Below are 18726 nucleotides of genomic sequence, written 5' to 3' on the forward strand. Positions count from 1 at the left end.
TATGTGTGTGTGTGTGCGTGCGTACGTTTCCTGAAATAGGGCTGCACGATATTGGAAAAGTCTAACATTGCAATATTTTTTATTTTGTGATATATATTACGATATGAATAGTTTCACCAGATGACTTAATATGTCTGTTTGGAAAGAATTTATAATGTTAGATCGATTGGGATGATTCTGCAGTGATTGTGCATCTCCAAAAAATCGAATCTTTAAATTTTTCGGGGTTCCCCAACACATTTTCGTTGTTGTCTGTGCTATTTGCCGTGCATTTCTGTATTTGCATGTGTTGTGAGTATTTTTATGCATAACTATCTATCTATAATTTATAGGTGGGCATAAATTATTATTTTTTTAAATCTTGAATAATCTCATTGTAATCTTGGAATTAATCTAGATTAAAACTGTTTATTTGAATTCTACCGAAGGCATTCAGAATACGTGTTCTACCCAAGTAATGACTAAATATAAGTCTTTGAGAATGGGTTTCTCAAGCCAGGTGGCACATTAGACCAGGAGCTCATTTCCGGTTTCCAAAATGCATCACAAACTGCTTGAGAAACTGTTCTACTATGATAATTGCTGATGAAAATAAATTCTATTCAATAAGATGTACTTGTGTTTACAAAGATTTATTCAGTTAAACATGAATTTTGAACTGTAGGCCTACATAAGCTCCAAACAGCGATATTTTTTTTAAATTTCATTTTCTGTTTAGTCCCTTTATTAATCCGGGGTCGCAACAACCTTTTTGCTGTGAGGCGACAGCACTACTTACAGCGCCACTGCTTCGCCCTGATATTTTTTTTATTGATTTATTTTTTTATATAATTGCCTTAATTCGACTAAAGTCATAACTGAACTAAACAGAATTAGAATTAAGACATGGAGTATGCATATATAAGTGACATTATTGAAGTAAGCATGCACCGCAATCAAACTATTACCATCATATAGGACTTTTCACCATATTTGACAAGAACCACACACGTGGCTGTAAGTAAAGGACCGCCCCCACACACACATCGCGAAATGCTGAAGTTTTTTCTTTCCATTCGGCGTGCATTATTAAATTACATAACACTTTCACCAGTCCTTACTCCTTATTTAATACCCCAGTTTGTCATGGGTATGAATGAAATCTTCATGAGTTAAAGTGAAGCTGCCGAACTGCTGTGAAAGTCAAAGCCAAAATTACAGGAAACTCTTGCATGAAAGCACTTCACGCAAACACCTTAATTATATTATTGTCTATTAAGACAAATAAATTGACTACAGATGTCCATGTAAGCATAGTCAGTAGTGTCTTTGAATTAAGTGAAAGATCCAGAAGGGCATCCTGCTGATTTGATTCAGAAGGGCACTTTTTTGTAAGACAGCTCACCGGTCTGCTATACATCCGCGCTAAAATATGAAGGTGAAAGTCATCATAGCTTGCGTAGAATAGACTCCGCTCCCAACCCAACTTTGAGAATAGATTAACGGCGATAATTTTTTTTTATTGCGCAATAAGAGTCTTGCGTTAACGCAGCACGTTAATGCCGATAACGGCACACTACTAAATAAATACAATTAAGAAAAAGATGCAATTACAACTAAATTAGGAAAGTTCGTCAAGACAAACTTTAAGGCTGGCTTGAGAAAGCCTTTTGTCAATCATTTATTTAGTCTGAAACAGTTTAAAAAAGGATAGATAGATAGATAGATAGATAGATAGATAGATAGATAGATAGATAGATAGATAGATAGATAGATAGATAGATGGATGGATGGATGGATGGATGGATGGATGGATGGATGGATGGATGGATGGATAGATAGATAGATAGATCCTATGGGCATTAGTAATAGTCTATGAGGGCAGTTGCTAGGGTGCAGTATCTGGTTGTTAGGGTGTGGCTAGAAAGCTAAAATGTCATCAGTGTTTGGCTGCTGACGAGACTAAGTTAAATGAGGCTAGACTCTTGTCTGTAGAATGTCTGATGCAGAGTTATTGGCTCACAAAGTTTGATTTTATCTTAAGTCAATGACAGTCTTTTGCAATGAAAGTCTATGGTACAGTTTCTAGGGTCTGAAAGTGGTTGCTAGGGCGTGGCTAGAGAGTTAAAAGGTCATCATTTATTGTCAGTTTGGTAATCTGAGTTAAATGAGCCCAGTTATAAGTATGTTTGACAGTCTGATGCAGAGTTATGAGGTCAGAAAGTTTGGTTCAATGTTAAGTCAATAGGAATTTTTCCAATGGTAGTGAGACAGTTTTCAGAAAACCGAAAGTTGGATCATTTCCCAAGGCTAACAGTATTTAAGTATAGTAACTGAATAATAAAAATAAAATGAATTGTAGTTAAGGTCAAAAATGGTACAATTTATTATGTCTGAATGCTTTAAAAATCCTTAAACAATCATAGGCATCAAAAACACATGCAAATAATAAATTACAGTACAAGCTCGTTGCATATATTCTGTGATGTTACTATTGCGAATGATCACAGTGCAATATCGATGCTGAAAATATATATTGTGCAGCCCCATCTTGGACCTCCTCATATATTTCTTGCTGTTGTTATTTATCAGGTCACTGCAGCGGATGCTGTCCAGCAGTTTGGAGGAGCTCCAGAGCGGCAGCTTGCAGATGGTATTGAAATCTCAGGCATTTTGTGACTCTTCTGCTTCTTGCGGCCAACTAATTCATCTAATTAACAAAACGCTTTTAGTCTGAAACTGCTTAAATGTCTTTAGGGCTTTGGTTTTGTATGTACTACACTAACCCAGTGTGTGTTTGTGGTGTTGGTTTTTCTAAGCATGTAGTGGAACGTCCAGTAGAAGCTGCTTTAGAGGTACAACCAGCTAACAATTAATATTTAATTTTAGTATTTATTATTTTTATTATTAATTTAACTTATTTTAATAAATTGCTAACACCCTTAGAGTGTAGCAAATTTTTACAATTTATTTATTTGCATTTATTCATTCATTCATTCATTCATTCATTTTCTAATAAATTCATTCATTCATTAATCTGGGGTCACCACAGCGGAATGAACCGCCCATTTGTTTTTAATTTAATTATTTCATAGATTTTTGTTTATGTCTATGTTTACATTTTAGTTATTCGTTTTTCCTTTATTTATTTATTTATTTATTTATTTTTATAACATGTCTTTGAGGTTTTTTTTCAAGATGTTACAATAAACCAAACCCCAATACCCAAAACTTACCCCAGAAAAAAAAGTTATAGTAAAATAAATTGATAAAGTAAAAAAAATAAATAAAAATAAAGAGGAAATCTAATCAAACACCAATTCACATTTCACAACTTCAGACTTCCGAAGCTTCTTAACTATCTTCATTTTTCACAAAGTTTAAAAACATCTACTAGACATCACACAATTCAGAAGATTTTTTTTACTTATTAAATATGTGAGCTTTTCAAGAGCCAAACATGTTATAAGGTTTCCCAACCAAAGTCCAGTGGAGTGGCGATTTAACATTTTTCCAACATTCTTTTTATTTTTATAATTTATATTTATTCACTAATTTCATTCAATTGTTTTTTTATACATAAATACATACATTTTCCCTAACTTATTTATTTATTCTTTATTTTCATTCATTCATTCATTTTAATTCATTCATTTGTGTAAAAAATAATTTCATTTATTTTTATTTTACAATGATTCACCCATTGATACTATATTTGTTGATTTTTATTATTATTATTATTATTATTATTATTATTATTATTAATTTAAGGATTTATTTATACATTTTTAAAATCCATTAGTTAACTAAATAGATTATTAATTTATTCAGTCAACGTTAAGCTGTTTAATTTATTTGTTTTAGTTATTATTATTATTTTGAAATCTTTTTAATTCATTTATTTTTTCATACGGTTATTTAATTTATTCTTTGTTTTGATAAATTTCATTTATTGATTCATTTACTCATTTATTTTTTCAGTCATTTATTCATATGATTTATTTATTTCATTTTTTTATTTTAAAAATAACACAAATGTTTTTATTCATTCATTCATTTTATTTGTTCATCCATATATTTCATTTGTTTTTTAGTGATTTGTTTTTTAGTCTAGTAATTAACTTTTTTATTTTTTAATCATTATTAATTTTTATATCTTTTTTTATGTATAATCTTTATTAAATTAACTTTTAAAATGCTCATCAAAACAACATGGAAAACTCTTTAAATAAACAAATAATTGCTAAGATAAATCATTTTCTTCCACAGAACCGCTATAATCCGGAAAACAACAAATACCAGACTTTGCCGGGCAAATTGAATCGTCCAGATCAGAATGGCTTGAGGCTTCAGTGTTCACCGCTGCTGATCTCTCCTGATGACAGTGAAGACAGTCAGTTCAACCTCAGTAAGCACACATATACGATATTTATAACATACATGATTTTTAGCCTCTAATGAAGCAGTTACGTTTTAGCATATATTGAAAATATAAAATGCTATGGCCACAATATATAATAATAATAATAATAATATAAAAAAAGATTTTTTTCCTTGTTTTTTTTTTTTTTTTTGCATGAAATATTGTTATTTTTTTACACTTTATTGTTAGAGATATATATTTTTTCATATAATTAAAATGTTAGTTGAAATAATAATTATAATAATAATTATTACATATTTTATATTATAACTATTATTAGTTATTATATATACTCGCATAATTTGAATCCAGTTTATGTACTGTTACATTATATAATTCTTTATCAATTAATTTGTATATCTGTTATTTGTATTATTAAGTTTACTGAATTTATTTAAAATTTAATGCAGTAACAGTTTATTTACCATTTTAATAAAATCAAGTTTCTTAAATTTTTATTAAATTGGCCAATCACTTTTACATTTTTATTAATTTAACTTGTTTAATAATTTTATTTATGTATCAAATACAAAATGTAATTATTATTATTATTATACTTTGTTTAATAGTGTGTTGTAAATTAAAGTCAAATCAATTTGGGTTTCATGTGTCATGATAATGCATTCTATAAATTTTTTAATAAATCTAAAAGACAAAATTATCTAAATATTTTATACATACAGTATAGAATACATAGAAAATTAAATTAATAAAAGCAACCATATTTTTATAAAAAAAAAAACATTCATTTTTATCATTTAAGAAAATGCTTTCAATCTTGATAAATACAATTAGTTTAAGTTTTAATTTTAATTTATAAAGTTAAATGTCTTCTCTTGTGATGTTTTATTTGAGCTATATATGAAGAGTTCAGATGCAAATACCTCGAAATGCCATATGAAATTTTATTTTTTAGACATTTTTTATTATAAAATAAATGTATAAATAGACGTATCCATTTAAATTTTGTTCTTTTTGTGGATTATTTATTAATAATGTTTTAGATTTAATTTTAAAATTTCCCCATTTTTTTTATCTGTTTTTAATCCAATTGAATTATTAACTTTACTTTATTTGCTTTATTTTAATACTCATTTAATTAATTTATTTAACTACAATGGGTTCTTTTAATTTTTTGAAAATGTTATTTATATTTTTATTTATTTATTTTACCTCTAGTGTGTATGCATAATCCAATATATATTTAAAAAACATACGAAATCTAGACATTGGTTTCTAAATCACTGTATTTTTAGTCATCTCAATGACTAATCCATCCAGTTATTTCTCTGCATTTGATTTTTCTTAATCTTCTGACCTTTTTAACCTTTAACTGCATCCACTGTGCTTGTTTGCGTGTTTATTTTCTGATCTCTTTACAGTTTTCTCTGCCCTGCAATCTTTCAGCTTGATTCCGCCTGTTTAACCTCTTTAACGTGTGTTTGCATGGCTGTGTTTTTCTGCTCTTTCCTCTTTCTTTCTGACTGTGTGGCTGGAGTGAAGATCGTCTCAGAAGTGCCAGCGCTCCAGTTTTAGGTATTTTGTGTTGGGTTTAAGCTAAGCTCTCCTAGCCGGAGTCTTTAAAGCTGAAAAGCGAGGATTGGATTTCTCTCTTTCCTCTCAGAGATTACACTTTGCTGCTTCGCTTTTTTGAGTTTCAATGCGAGCCATGGGATGCAAATATAATGTACTGTATATGGGGGGAAAGGAAGGAAATGAAGCAATTTTGGGTTTTTAATATACAGTGTATATAGTGTTGTGCTAAAAAGGATGCATTTTATAAAAGTGTAATATAAATATAAACATATGTAAATGTTTTATAAATACTTTAAATAAAATTTATTGAATTGTCTTATGTAAAATAAAATGTAAAAAAACATAAGCGTTTAAAAAATTATTTAAAAATAAATTAAATGTAATATTTTTATTAATAAAAAATAAATGCTGTATTTAAAACAATTACATTGTGTAAACAAAACAAGTTGTTTATAAGCATAGGCATCTAAAAACATATTTAATAATAAATTAAATGTATTATTTTATATTATTATTTAATATCTAAATGATTATAAATGCTGTATTTAAAAGAAATAAAATTGTTTATATAAAATAAAATATTTAAAATAATAAGAATTTAAAAATTTATTGAATAATAAATTAAATGTAATATTTTAAACTAATAAAAATATAAATGTTTTGTATGTATTTAATAATAAATTAAATGTAATATTTTTGTTTAAATGAATATAAATTATATAAATGTTTTATAAATACTGTATATACAAGAAATAAAATTGTATATATACAATAAAATGTTTAAAAGCATAAGCATTAAAAATGTATTTAATAATACTTGAAATGTTATATTTTTTATTTAAATGACTATAAATTATATAAATATTAAATACTGTATAAAATAAACTAGTATGTTTCAAATAATTTTATAAACGTACAGTATAAGCATTTAAAAAATGCATTTAATATTAAATGAAATGTAATATTTTTAAGTTAATATGAAAAATGTTTTATAAATACTGTATATAAAATAAATAAGATTTATAAAAGCTTAAGTATTTAAAAAATTTAGTTAATTATAAATTAATGTATTATTTTTTATTTAAATTATTACCATGACTATTGAATTATTATTATTATTTTAATTATTATTATTATTTTAATTATTATTATTATTATTATACTTTAGTTTAATAATGTGCTGTATATAAAAAGAAAGATAAATTAATTTAGGTTTCATGTGTAGTGTCATGGTAAAAAACATATTATTACAAAAATCTTCATTTTAATATAAAACATAAGGTAATAAATAAATACTATATCTAAATGTTTTATGTATGCAGTATAGAAAATATATAGCCTACAGTTATATACATAACTGCATCAGGATAAAAAAAAAAAAAGTTAATTATAAAAGTAAATTATAAAAAAAAACATTTTACAATTTAATAATGCTTTCAGTTTGAATTAATACAACTTGTTTTATTAACTCCTCATTTTAATTTATAAAGTGAAAAATTTTCTATTGTGTTTTTTTGTTTACGCTTTTTTTGTATATTATTATATTATATTATATTATATTATATTATATTATATTATATTATATTATATTATGTTATAAATTTATTACATGACATTATCATCACAATATCATAAATAAATTGGGTTTATGCATAAATTGTGTATAGATATATATAAAATTAACCTATATATTTAACCTAAGCTCTCCTTTCCTGATTCTTAAAAGCTGAAAGCTGAGGGATTGTGTTGCTCTCCTTCCTTTCAGAGATTAGACTTTAGTTTATGTGAGCCTTTCTGGCTTTTCTTTGAGTTTAAATGTGATGCAATATAATGCACTTCAGTAAATGTCAAAGAAGACGAAAAATTACATTTTGGTTTTATATAGATTTGTACACTCAAAACATATTAATTATAAATATACAAATTGCTGGTTTTATTTACATGCTGTAAATTTTAGCTTAATAATTTAATATTTTTAAATATTGTTTAATAAATATTTAGCAATATCCATTCTGAGATAATGTTTTAAGTCGTTTAAGTATATATTTGAAATTTAAAAAAGATGTTATTTTGTATATATTTCATTTTTAAATGTTTTAATGGTATAAATATTTAACAATGTACACATTTATATGCGTAAAAACAAAATTTTTGCTACTTTTATTTCTACTTTCAGGTCCAAGATATCATTTCACAAAAATATGGCATCCACAGAAGTTAAACTGTAAAAAACTTTCTTATTTTCTGCTCTCCTATTTTAAATATTTCTATAGTGTACTATATATATAGAATATCTTACTGGTTTATAAATGCTGTATATAAAATAAATAAAATTGTATTTATAAAATACAATGTATAAAAGTGTAATCATTTAAAATTTTATTTCATAATAAATTTAATTGGGCGACACAGTGGCGATGTAGGTAGTGCTGTCGCCTCACATCAAGAAGGTCGCTGGTTCGAGCCTCGGCTGGGTCAGTAGGCATTTCTGTGTGGAGTTTGCATGTTCTCCCTGCATTCGCGTGGGTTTCCTCCTGGTTCTTCGGTTTGCTCCACAGAACTGAGTTGGCTAAATTGTCCGTAGTGTATGTGTGTGTGAATGAGTGTGTGTGTGGATGTTTCCCAGTGATGGGTTGCAGTTCAAAGGGCATCCGCTGCATAAAAACATGCTGGATAACTTTGCGGTTAATTTAATAGACTAATAAAACTAATGAATGAATGTAACATTAAATATAACATTTTTATTTAAATGACTATATATATATATATATATATATATATATATATATATATATATATATATATATATATTAATATTTATATGTATATTTATATTAATATTATTATTATTATTATTATTATTATTAGTTACATTATTAGTGTGCTATATATAAAAAGAAGTGCAAATCAATTTGGGTTTGATATATTGTGTCATGGTAAAATATATATCATTCTAAAAAATCTTATAATTATATATATCTGAAATTAAAAAGGGAGCTATTTTGTATAACTTAATGTTATAGTGTTTTCTATTTACATAAATTGTACATACAGTTGAAGTCAGAATTATTAGCCCCCCTTTGGTTTTTATTATTTTTTTCTTTTTTTATTATTAGCCTCTTTAAGCTATAATTTTTTTCGATTGTTTACAGAACAAACCATCATTATACAATAACTTGCCTAATAACGCTAACCTGCCTAGTTAACCTAATTAACCTAGTTAAGACTTTTAATGTCACTTTTAGCTGTATAAAAGTGTCTTGAAAAATATGTAGTAAAATATTATTTACTGTCATCATGGCAAAGATAAAATATTATTAAATTATTAAAACTATTATGTTTAGACGTGTTGAAAAAAATCCTCTCTCTGTTCAACAAAAATTGGGAAAAAAATAAACCGTGGCTAATAATTCAGGGATGCTAATAATAACTTAAACTGTATGTACATAAAAACAATTTCGCTACTTTCATTACATCAAAGATATCATTGTGGCATCCACAGAAGTTAAGCTGTAAAAATGCTTTCTTCTTTTTCTGCTCTCTTGCATGGCTAATGTTTGGCTCAGGGCCGCGGGGCAAGCATGATCAGTTTGCTCTTGGTGGGTACAGAGAGAATCGTCTGTATTCAGTCTAACAGTAAAGCTGTGAAAACACAGAAACACTCAACTGAGGTCTCGTTTTTAGGAAAGATTGAGAAGGCAGATGACTCGACCCTGTCTGACCTGTCGCCGCTGTCGTCTGGAGTGGAGTCGGGACAGCAGTCGCCCGTCTCTCCAGAACATAAGAAGAACCAGAAGGGCATCCGAAAACTCTGGGGAAAGTAAGTCTTTGAAAAAAGGATTAAAACAGAAAAAAGAAAAAGAAATCAACATGGACAAGTCACATTGGTGCCATTTTATGCAATCTATGTGAAAGAATCCTCATTTAGCTGTTTATTAAAAAAAAAACACATGTGCAAACATTTTAAACTCGTTTTAGTTCCTCTCCCTAAACAGCAAATGTTTTAGATGATAAACAATTCTTGGAACATACATTGTTTAATAATTTGATTTATGATACTCTAGCAACACCATAAAAACAACCCATAATACACTATGTACCACAAGGCAATCAATTGCATTTGGAAATGAGTGTAGAAACTATTTTCTTCAAGGATTCGATTGGCTCAATATGGCCTCTAACTTGGCTAGCAACTTTATAAAACATGCTAGCAATTCATTAGCAACACTTTAGCAACCATTCATTCGAAACTCCCAACAAACCTTCTGCGTAAAAAACTTAGTGTAACCACAAATAATAACCTGTCTACACCCAAAATACATCCATACTGTAGCAACACGCTAGCAACCATCCAGAACACCTTTAGGGGCAGTTCACACACAACCCTTTTTTTTTCCCCCTTTTCAATGTGTTACTTTTATTACTAATGTAACCGCGTGTTCCACAGACACGTGTGACAGTTATGCTTAGTCTCGTATCTTTTGAAGTGCCGCACACATGAATGCCGAATTTTATAGATGTTGCAAGTTAAAAGAACTTCAACCTTTACATGCAGTGCTGCTCATCACTGTCAGTTCCAAAGCAGTGGACTAATCAGAAGAACCTAAAGGTGGGGGAAGAGTTGCAAGTTTCTGCGCTCAATGGCTGTGTCCTGATACCTTTAAAACTAAAACGTGTTAGTGTTAACGGGGCCTTAGAACCATAAAAGAGAACTTTTTGCCCTCCAAATGGTCACATTTTGTTTTGTTTTGTTTTGTTTTCCAGGATCAGGAGAACACAGTCTGGCAGTCTTCCAGCAGACTCTGATTCAGACTTCAAAAGAGGAGGTTTCAGGGCCACAGCAGGACCAAGGCTCACCTGCCTGGGCATCAGCACTTCATCACGGTATCTCAGCACTTACAATGAGAAAAGACTCATTTATGCAGTTGAAGTCAGAATTATTAGCGCTCCTGAATTATTGTTAATTAGGCAAATCATTGTATAATGATGGTTTGTTCTGTACACAATTGGAAAAAATATATATATATGCAAATGTGTTCTTAGAATTTAGAAGCAGCACGACTGAAAACAATAACTGTTTGCGCGATACAAAGGAGGTGAATACCGTATGAGAGGATGATTACTCGCGCGCACAGGTTTATGTGATGCGCACGACTGTTAAAAAGCTCGCACACTCCCATTTACATGCGCTTTTTTTCCGTTCACTTGCGATTAGTTCTCTTTGAAAAAGACTAGACAAAAAACGATGCTCGTGTACCCACAGTCCTGCTGCTTTTAAGAGCTCAAGATTAATATATATATATATATATATATATATATATATATATATATATATATATATATATATATATATATATATATATATATATATATATATATATATATATATATATATTTGTAAGCAACAGTCACTGCTTTCATTTTAATTATTCTCAGGCATGTGAACATCCTTTCATTATCACTCGTGGTATGTTTTTACCTGCTTTCTTTTCGCTTTATTAGTTATTTTTGTTAATATAGTTTAATTATCATCCTTTACAGTAACATTTCTTTAATATGAGATCAACTCTTCATTTGTGTGTAGTAACTGCTGATCTGGGACCTTTATTCAGGACAGATTACTGTGCATATTTAGATGCATGACAATAGATTTTTTTAATGTTAATTAAAAAGAAAAAGTTTTGTTGAATAAAAAGTGCATGTATGCAGCTATATAATTGCTTGTTTTGACAAATTTAAAATGTATAAATAAATAAATATATATATATATATATATATATATATATATATATATATATATATATATATATATATATATATATATATATATATATATATATATATATATAATAAAATAAAAAAACTTTTGTTTTAGACAAAATAAAACAAATGAAACTTTCTCCAAAAGAAAAATATTATAGCAAATACTGTGTAAAATGATTTGCTCTGTTAAACTGACTTCAACTTTGTATATATTTATGAAGATGCAAAAAAGACTTCATTGTGTAGGTTCAGTAATTTCACTTTTATGGCAAAAATAAGTCCTTTACATGGTCTTCAAAGTGAAATAACTCAACATAGACAAAAGAGGCTGAGAAAAATGTGCATATATATATATAAACAAGTTCCTTGCCATTTCTCATGTTCTCTATTATTGTTTTGCAGTGATACAAATGCCCCCTTCTCAAAATGGTCATGTGATCAGGTGTGTACATGGATGGAGGACTTTGGTTTGGGTCAGTATGTGAATATGGCCAGACAGTGGGTCACTAGCGGTCAGTCTCTTCTCTCAGCCTCCTCACATGAGATTGAAAAGGTAAGTTATACTTCATAAAGAATGAACTGTTTCTGACTAATGCGCTGGTTTTCACAATCTGATACTATATAGTGCATCACCTGGCAATCTCTGTAAAATGATATGCATATGCCTCTCACATCTGGTCATTGAGGTGCCAGTCAAATCCTGGTTTGGTTCTACCTGCCAGTTCAGCTTTAACCTCTGTGTCTGCGTCAGTAATGCTTTGTGACGCACTAATTTGTTCTGCTATCAAATATGCTCAATTTAATATTCAGCTGTTAGTGACTACTGACTATGAACAGTTGTAGCATTTCCGTGAGGCTTCACAATTACTGTATTTCTTTTTGAAAAATTAAATGATGGTTGCAAACATCTTGATTTCTAATTTGTTTTACTTTTAGGAGTTAGGAATTAAACATCCGCTACACAGGAAGAAGCTACAGCTGGCACTGCACTCCTTCAGCTCTAAAATCACAGAGAAGTCTTCTGAGCTTGACTACATCTGGGTCACACGTATGTATTGTAGCCATAAATCTATTTTTCAATACTATTACTATATTGTTACTATATTCTTAATTATTAATATTAATATAGTATTACATAAAATGCAATTAATTTCAGTAGGTTTTTCTTTATTGAGCGATTAAAGAAAATAATTCTCCTTTTTTATTTTGTTTTATTTGCTTTATATATTGATCAAAAATAATTTTAAAGCATCAAAACAACTCAAATTTATTTCACTATATATTTTAGCTTTTTTTTCTCCTCACAAATGTTTTTTGAAACTCTAAGCTGAATTTACTTGCATTTAAAGGGATGGTATACAAATCTGGCATCATTTATTCACCCTTCACTTGTACAAAACCTGTATTCTGTTGAACACTGTTACATGAGTCTGTGTTATTTTTTGTTTTTTGGTATGGTTGTGTGCTTGTCTGAGTTTTATGTGGAGTTTGTGAACAGCTTGTCCGGATTGGATAATGCAGTTGATTTCATTGGGATTCACTGTATATAAGGCAGATGGCAATGACACTCACTTTCTCTTTCACGCTTGCTCTCACGCTGTTTGGCTGGCGGTGCTCTGGCATGCCATGATCGCTTCGCATAGCACTCTTTCTATTGCTATGTTTTTGTAAGCTTAATGTGATAACTATTGTTAAAACATAATGTGTTTACTATTTTGCTTTATTTGTTTATTTTGATACTTTTTTTATTTTTGTAACAGATAGTAAAAATTGATTTTTATAGTCTTGTTTTATTATCTAGTTCAGCAAAGGGATGTGGCCTGAAAGACTTGGACTTATTTTATTGTATTTTATTTTATTATTGTTATTATTATTTATTTATTTTATTTTATTTTTGAGCTACGTAAGATCTCTCCTGGAAGAACAGCTGTAGTCAGGGAGCTGTTTTGTTAATCTGCCCTACCTGTCTACAGTTATTTGTTTATACATTTTTATTTTCTTTTTGTAAGGTTGATTTGATGAGATTAAAAATATATTGATGGGGACATCAACTTGTCAGATTCAGTCGTCTGTGTCTTTCATATGTTCAGTGCAAATCCTAATTTCACTAATAGAGACAGTTTTTGGATTTGGGGCCGTAACAAACACAGAAGTAGATATTTTGACAATGTTGGAAATCCATAACCGTAGACTTCCAGAGGACTTGTTTTTCTTACTATGGAATATAGCCAGTGGTTACAGGTTTCTGAGTTTCTTCAAAATATATTTTCTTAAGTTCAGTAGAACAAAATAGCTCAAACTGGTTTGTAACAAGTAAACTATGATTATATAATGGCAGAATTTGTATTTTGGGGGTAAACTATCTTTTTAATAGGCTTTCTGTCAACATAAAATCACTTAAGTACATTGTATTGGGACTTTTTGTCTTTGACCTACATACATATCTTAATATGCAGTTGAACTCTGTATAAAGGAGCCATTGTGTTTCCACACAGGGTGGCTGGATGATATTGGATTACCACAATACAAAGACCAGTTTAATGAAGGACGTGTGGATGGTAGAATGCTGCAGTACTTGACTGTGGTAAATATCTATGATTACTCATATCCAATCAAGTTAGAGGGCCAGAATTAACTTGTGTATCATCTCTAATTAAAATCTTTTACCTTGGGTTTGGTTTCAGAATGATCTGCTGTTCCTCAAAGTCACAAGTCAACTACACCATCTGAGCATCAAGTGTGCGATACACGTCCTACATGTAAACAAGTTCAACCCAAACTGCCTCAAACGAAGACCTGGAGATGAGGTGAGATGAAATAGTGAAAGAGGCCACCATACTTTTGTACATTCAGGACTGATTGTGCTCATTATGGATATGATCATTCATGTTGTTTTGACAGAATAAGACCTCTCCTTCTGAGGTTGTACAGTGGTCCAATCACAGAGTAATGGAGTGGCTCAGATCTGTTGATCTGGCAGAATATGCCCCCAACCTGAGAGGCAGCGGAGTGCATGGAGGACTCATAGTGAGTACTTGAATCTAATTTTGCCGTGCTGCCAAATTAATGCTTTTGGGCTCTTTTCTATAGGCATAGCAGAAAACAACTGTGAAAACTCCGAGCGAATGCAAAGCAACTGATTAAAAGCCAATCATAACACCATAGTAACTCTCTAGAAAGCATGCCTTAAACAGTCCCTCCAGGATTTCACATGACTTTTTCTGGGTTTTTTTTTCTGGCTACCTAAAATGAGCTGAAACTTGTGGGCTATATTAACATTGTTGCTGTAAAAATTTTACCACAGACAAAAGTCGTTGTTAAATAATTTTTTATAACTTCTAGACCCAGACATTGGGTTCTGTAACTTTTAAAATAACACTTAATTTCATCCACAAAATTTTGCACACTTTGCTTGACTTTGCAATTAATTCAGCGATGGCAAAATTCTGGAAGGACCGCTTAAATCAGGGGTGTCCAAACTCAGTTCTGGAGGACCGGTGTCCTGCAGATTTTAGCTCCAACTTGCCTCAACTCACCCGCAAAAATGTTTCTAGAGAGCTTAGTTAGAGCTTGATTAGCTAGCCCATGTGTGTCTGATTGGGTTGGAACTAAACTTTGCAGAACACCGGCCCTCCAGGATTGAGTTTGGACGCCCCTGGCTTAAATCATCAAAACTCCAAAGCAATTTGCTTAACTGCAATATGCATAATAACCACTTTGTGTACGTTTTTGAATTGCATTGCAAGGGACCTGGATCTTTCTTCCAACAACTTTCAGCCTTGAAATGTTCGAAAAAATGATTTTTTTTAGCATTTTTAATAGTTTAAAGTGCTTTATAGGGTATATGCAAAGCTAGTGTTTCTCCTTATACTGATAAACTTCCGGTGAACAGTTAATGTGACCTGTTCCCATTTTATACGGTTCTTTTTACAGCATCGATGTTGTAATGTAATTAAAATGCAATCAGTTAAATAGACTTTGGCATTCATTTAGTTGTTCAAGCATAAACTATGATGAAAAATCGTTTACACGCACACATTCATCAGGATTAGCAGGCTAGCACAGAAGCTCCATTAAATATACTGGGATAAAATAAATGTTCATGTTTTAAAGAAATGGCATGGCAAAAAAACATTGAACACTGCTTTTATTGATTTTAGTAGCTTTTAACATGTACAACAGAAATCAGATTCAAACATCTAAATAATAATTATAATAAATAAAAAATAAAACCATAAAATATTAATAATAAATAAACAAATATATATGAATTGTAATAATAAAAATGATATAAACATATTAGTAAATGCATGTACTTTCACATACAATATAAAGGTATATCAATAGCTGGTAATACAAGTAATACAGAGTAAGTATTTGTATTAGCTTCCTTCAGAACACTTACAAAGGAATTCAAAATTTTGAAAAACTTCTCAGTTTTTCTCTTGACTATATAAGTTAATTTTTCTAAAGCCAAACAATAAGACAATTCCCGCAACCATTGTCAAAAATGCAGGCTTTCTGTATTTTTTCAAAATCGAGCTATTATAAGTTTTGCATGTAATAAACAGAATGTTAACAGTTTCTTATCTGAAGTAGTAAAAGTGCTTGTAGAAGGAAAAATTTTTAGATTACAAATGTATGTAATTTAAATGTAATTTAATGCAGTGCTGCTTGTACAATCTGAGACTCACTTCATATCGGATATCACTCAGAAAGTGGAGATCGCTTATTGTTAAAGAAAACAGACCTTAAACGTGCTGATTTTGTAACGGAAGTGCTTGACCCAGGGTATAGAACTAATTAAAAGTTTCTTCTCATACTTATGCATCTACCCTTTTGTCTAGGTTGATATTGTATATTACAGCTTTGGTCTTGATTAAATGCAGTTAAATGACTTTTGTCCTGGGAGCCCTGTACAAATATTGCAGCGTTATTGACGAATGCTCAGGACCCGTATGCATCATCTAGTGTATAAATCTATGGCAATGCTCTAGCAAACAGCTGTCCAATAGAAAATCCATAGTATTTTCTATGATGGACTACTATAAAACTTGGGGTAATTTTCTAGATTATTTAAGAAAGTTTAAACAATAAAAAGAGTGTCACGGTGGCGCAGTGGGTTGCTCAATCGCCTCACAGCAAGAAGGTCGCTGGATCAAGCCTCGGCTGGATCAGTTGGCATTTCTATGTGGAGTTTGTATGTTCTCCCCGTGTTTGCAGGGGTTTCCTCTGGGTGTTCTGGTTTTCCCCACAAGTCCAAAGACGTGTGGTATTGGTGAATTGGGTAAGCTAAATTGTCCATAGTGTAGGAGTGTGAATGAGTGTGTATGGATGTTTCCCAGTGATGGGTTGCTGCTAGAAGGGCATCCGCTTCATAAAACATATGCTGGATAAATTGGCAGTTCATTCCGCTGTGGCAACCTCAGAATAATTAAGGGATTAAGCCGAAAAGAAAATAAATGAATTAATCATATTTTTAAAAGTTCTGTATATATTGCTTCTCCAGAAGTTCTCCAGATTGCTTCTCAATTTCCTTCCCATTAACTTCATGTGTTCATTTATTATTATTTTTACATTTTACACCTGTAATATTATTTTGGATATTCATTTAGATGATCTTTTTATTTATTGTTACTTTATTTTATGTATTTTGTACTGATCAGCGCCAAACATGCTTTTCTTGCTTAGTTTCTTTTAAATATCTAAAAATTCTTAAATAATGTATAATGGTTTTAGACAAGTACAAAAATGTTTTTTTTTTTTCAGAAATAATATGGAAATGTTTGATTTTTTTTTTTTTTTCAAAAAAATTATATGTTAATGGGGTAAGCAAAATAATCTTATTTCAAATTGAAAACACTTAATTTGCTTACCTCATTGACATTATTTTGTTGAATTTTTTTCTTTATTTGTTTTAGAAAAAACTTGCTTAATATTTACATATATTTACAATATTTAAAAAAAATAGTTTTTACTTGATTCTTAATTAAAAAATTTAGATATTTCTTAGTTTTTCAGAAGGAATTGTCAAAAATGCTTCTTGATTTAGGAATGTTTTGATACTTGGTCAAGAAACAAGTCAAAATTAATGTATGTAAGAATAGCATTTTTTTGCAGTGTATACATGTGATCAGTCATTTTATCATTCTTCTGTTTTTCTGTAATTATGAATACTGCAGTGTTGGATGAGATATATAAAAATTGGGTCAAAAAACAGGTAAAAAAGTTCTTAAATCCCACTCTTTCCCCCAGATCTTAGAACCTCGTTTTAACTCGGACACCCTGGCAATGCTCCTGAACATCCCGCCTCAGAAGACTCTTTTGCGGAGGCATCTGGCCACCAACTTCAACACTCTGGTGGGCTCTCAGGCTCAGCAAGAGAAGCAAGAGTTCCTGGAGTCCTCAGGCTATACACCGTTGACCACCACAGCTAAAGTCAGGGTATGAAAACACACATACATTCTCAAATTCACATGCTGACCACATCTTTATAAACACCTTAATCCCTGGCATTCATCAGCACAAGCCGGAAGCCCTTACACATGCAAATACACGCTTCAGATTCCTGTTTAATCCCAGCTGACGCAGCACGTGTGTTTTGACACTTGGATTTTGCTTAGGCCATCTATATGAAATGTGCTGAGTGACTTGTGTCATGCTGTAAAACACTCACTAAGCACAATGAAGCTTTGGACCAAACAAAACCACAGTTAAGCCAACCATTCATATTTTTGTAATAAAAAGAAGAGTATGTGTTAAAATGAGCTCCTTCAGCAGAGACGTAAATTCCTTTTTCCAGTGAAAATGGCATTCAAGTGCATTTTAGGACTTTTACAAATGATTGAAACTGAAGCCTGGACATGTTATACTGGTTTTATTCACAATTTACTGATTATGATTTGATAAATAGTAGTGTATTAAAAAGATGTTTTTAAGGAAGTTGCAAATATACAAAAAAAAAATGTATTTAATTAATCTGTATACAGTTGAATATTATTAGCCCATCTCTGAATTTTTGTGTC

The 18726-nt window shown here is 30.2% G+C and overlaps 1 protein-coding gene across 1 annotated transcript in view; it reads left to right on the forward strand.

Moving 5' to 3' along the window:
* ppfibp2b (PPFIA binding protein 2b) overlaps nt 1-18726 on the forward strand; it is a 104467-nt gene that overhangs the window by 79529 nt on the left and 6212 nt on the right. Inside the window, exons 14-24 of the mRNA NM_001326598.1 lie at nt 2572-2632; nt 2799-2834; nt 4249-4387; nt 9623-9758; nt 10703-10822; nt 12104-12254; nt 12638-12749; nt 14197-14285; nt 14386-14508; nt 14603-14728; nt 17957-18145. Of these exons, the coding sequence (NP_001313527.1) occupies nt 2572-2632; nt 2799-2834; nt 4249-4387; nt 9623-9758; nt 10703-10822; nt 12104-12254; nt 12638-12749; nt 14197-14285; nt 14386-14508; nt 14603-14728; nt 17957-18145 (1282 nt within the window). The remainder of the gene's footprint in view (nt 1-2571; nt 2633-2798; nt 2835-4248; nt 4388-9622; nt 9759-10702; nt 10823-12103; nt 12255-12637; nt 12750-14196; nt 14286-14385; nt 14509-14602; nt 14729-17956; nt 18146-18726) is intronic.

This window comes from Danio rerio, chromosome 25 (genome assembly GCF_049306965.1).
Source record: "Danio rerio strain Tuebingen ecotype United States chromosome 25, GRCz12tu, whole genome shotgun sequence".
NCBI classification, from domain to species: domain Eukaryota; kingdom Metazoa; phylum Chordata; class Actinopteri; order Cypriniformes; family Danionidae; genus Danio; species Danio rerio.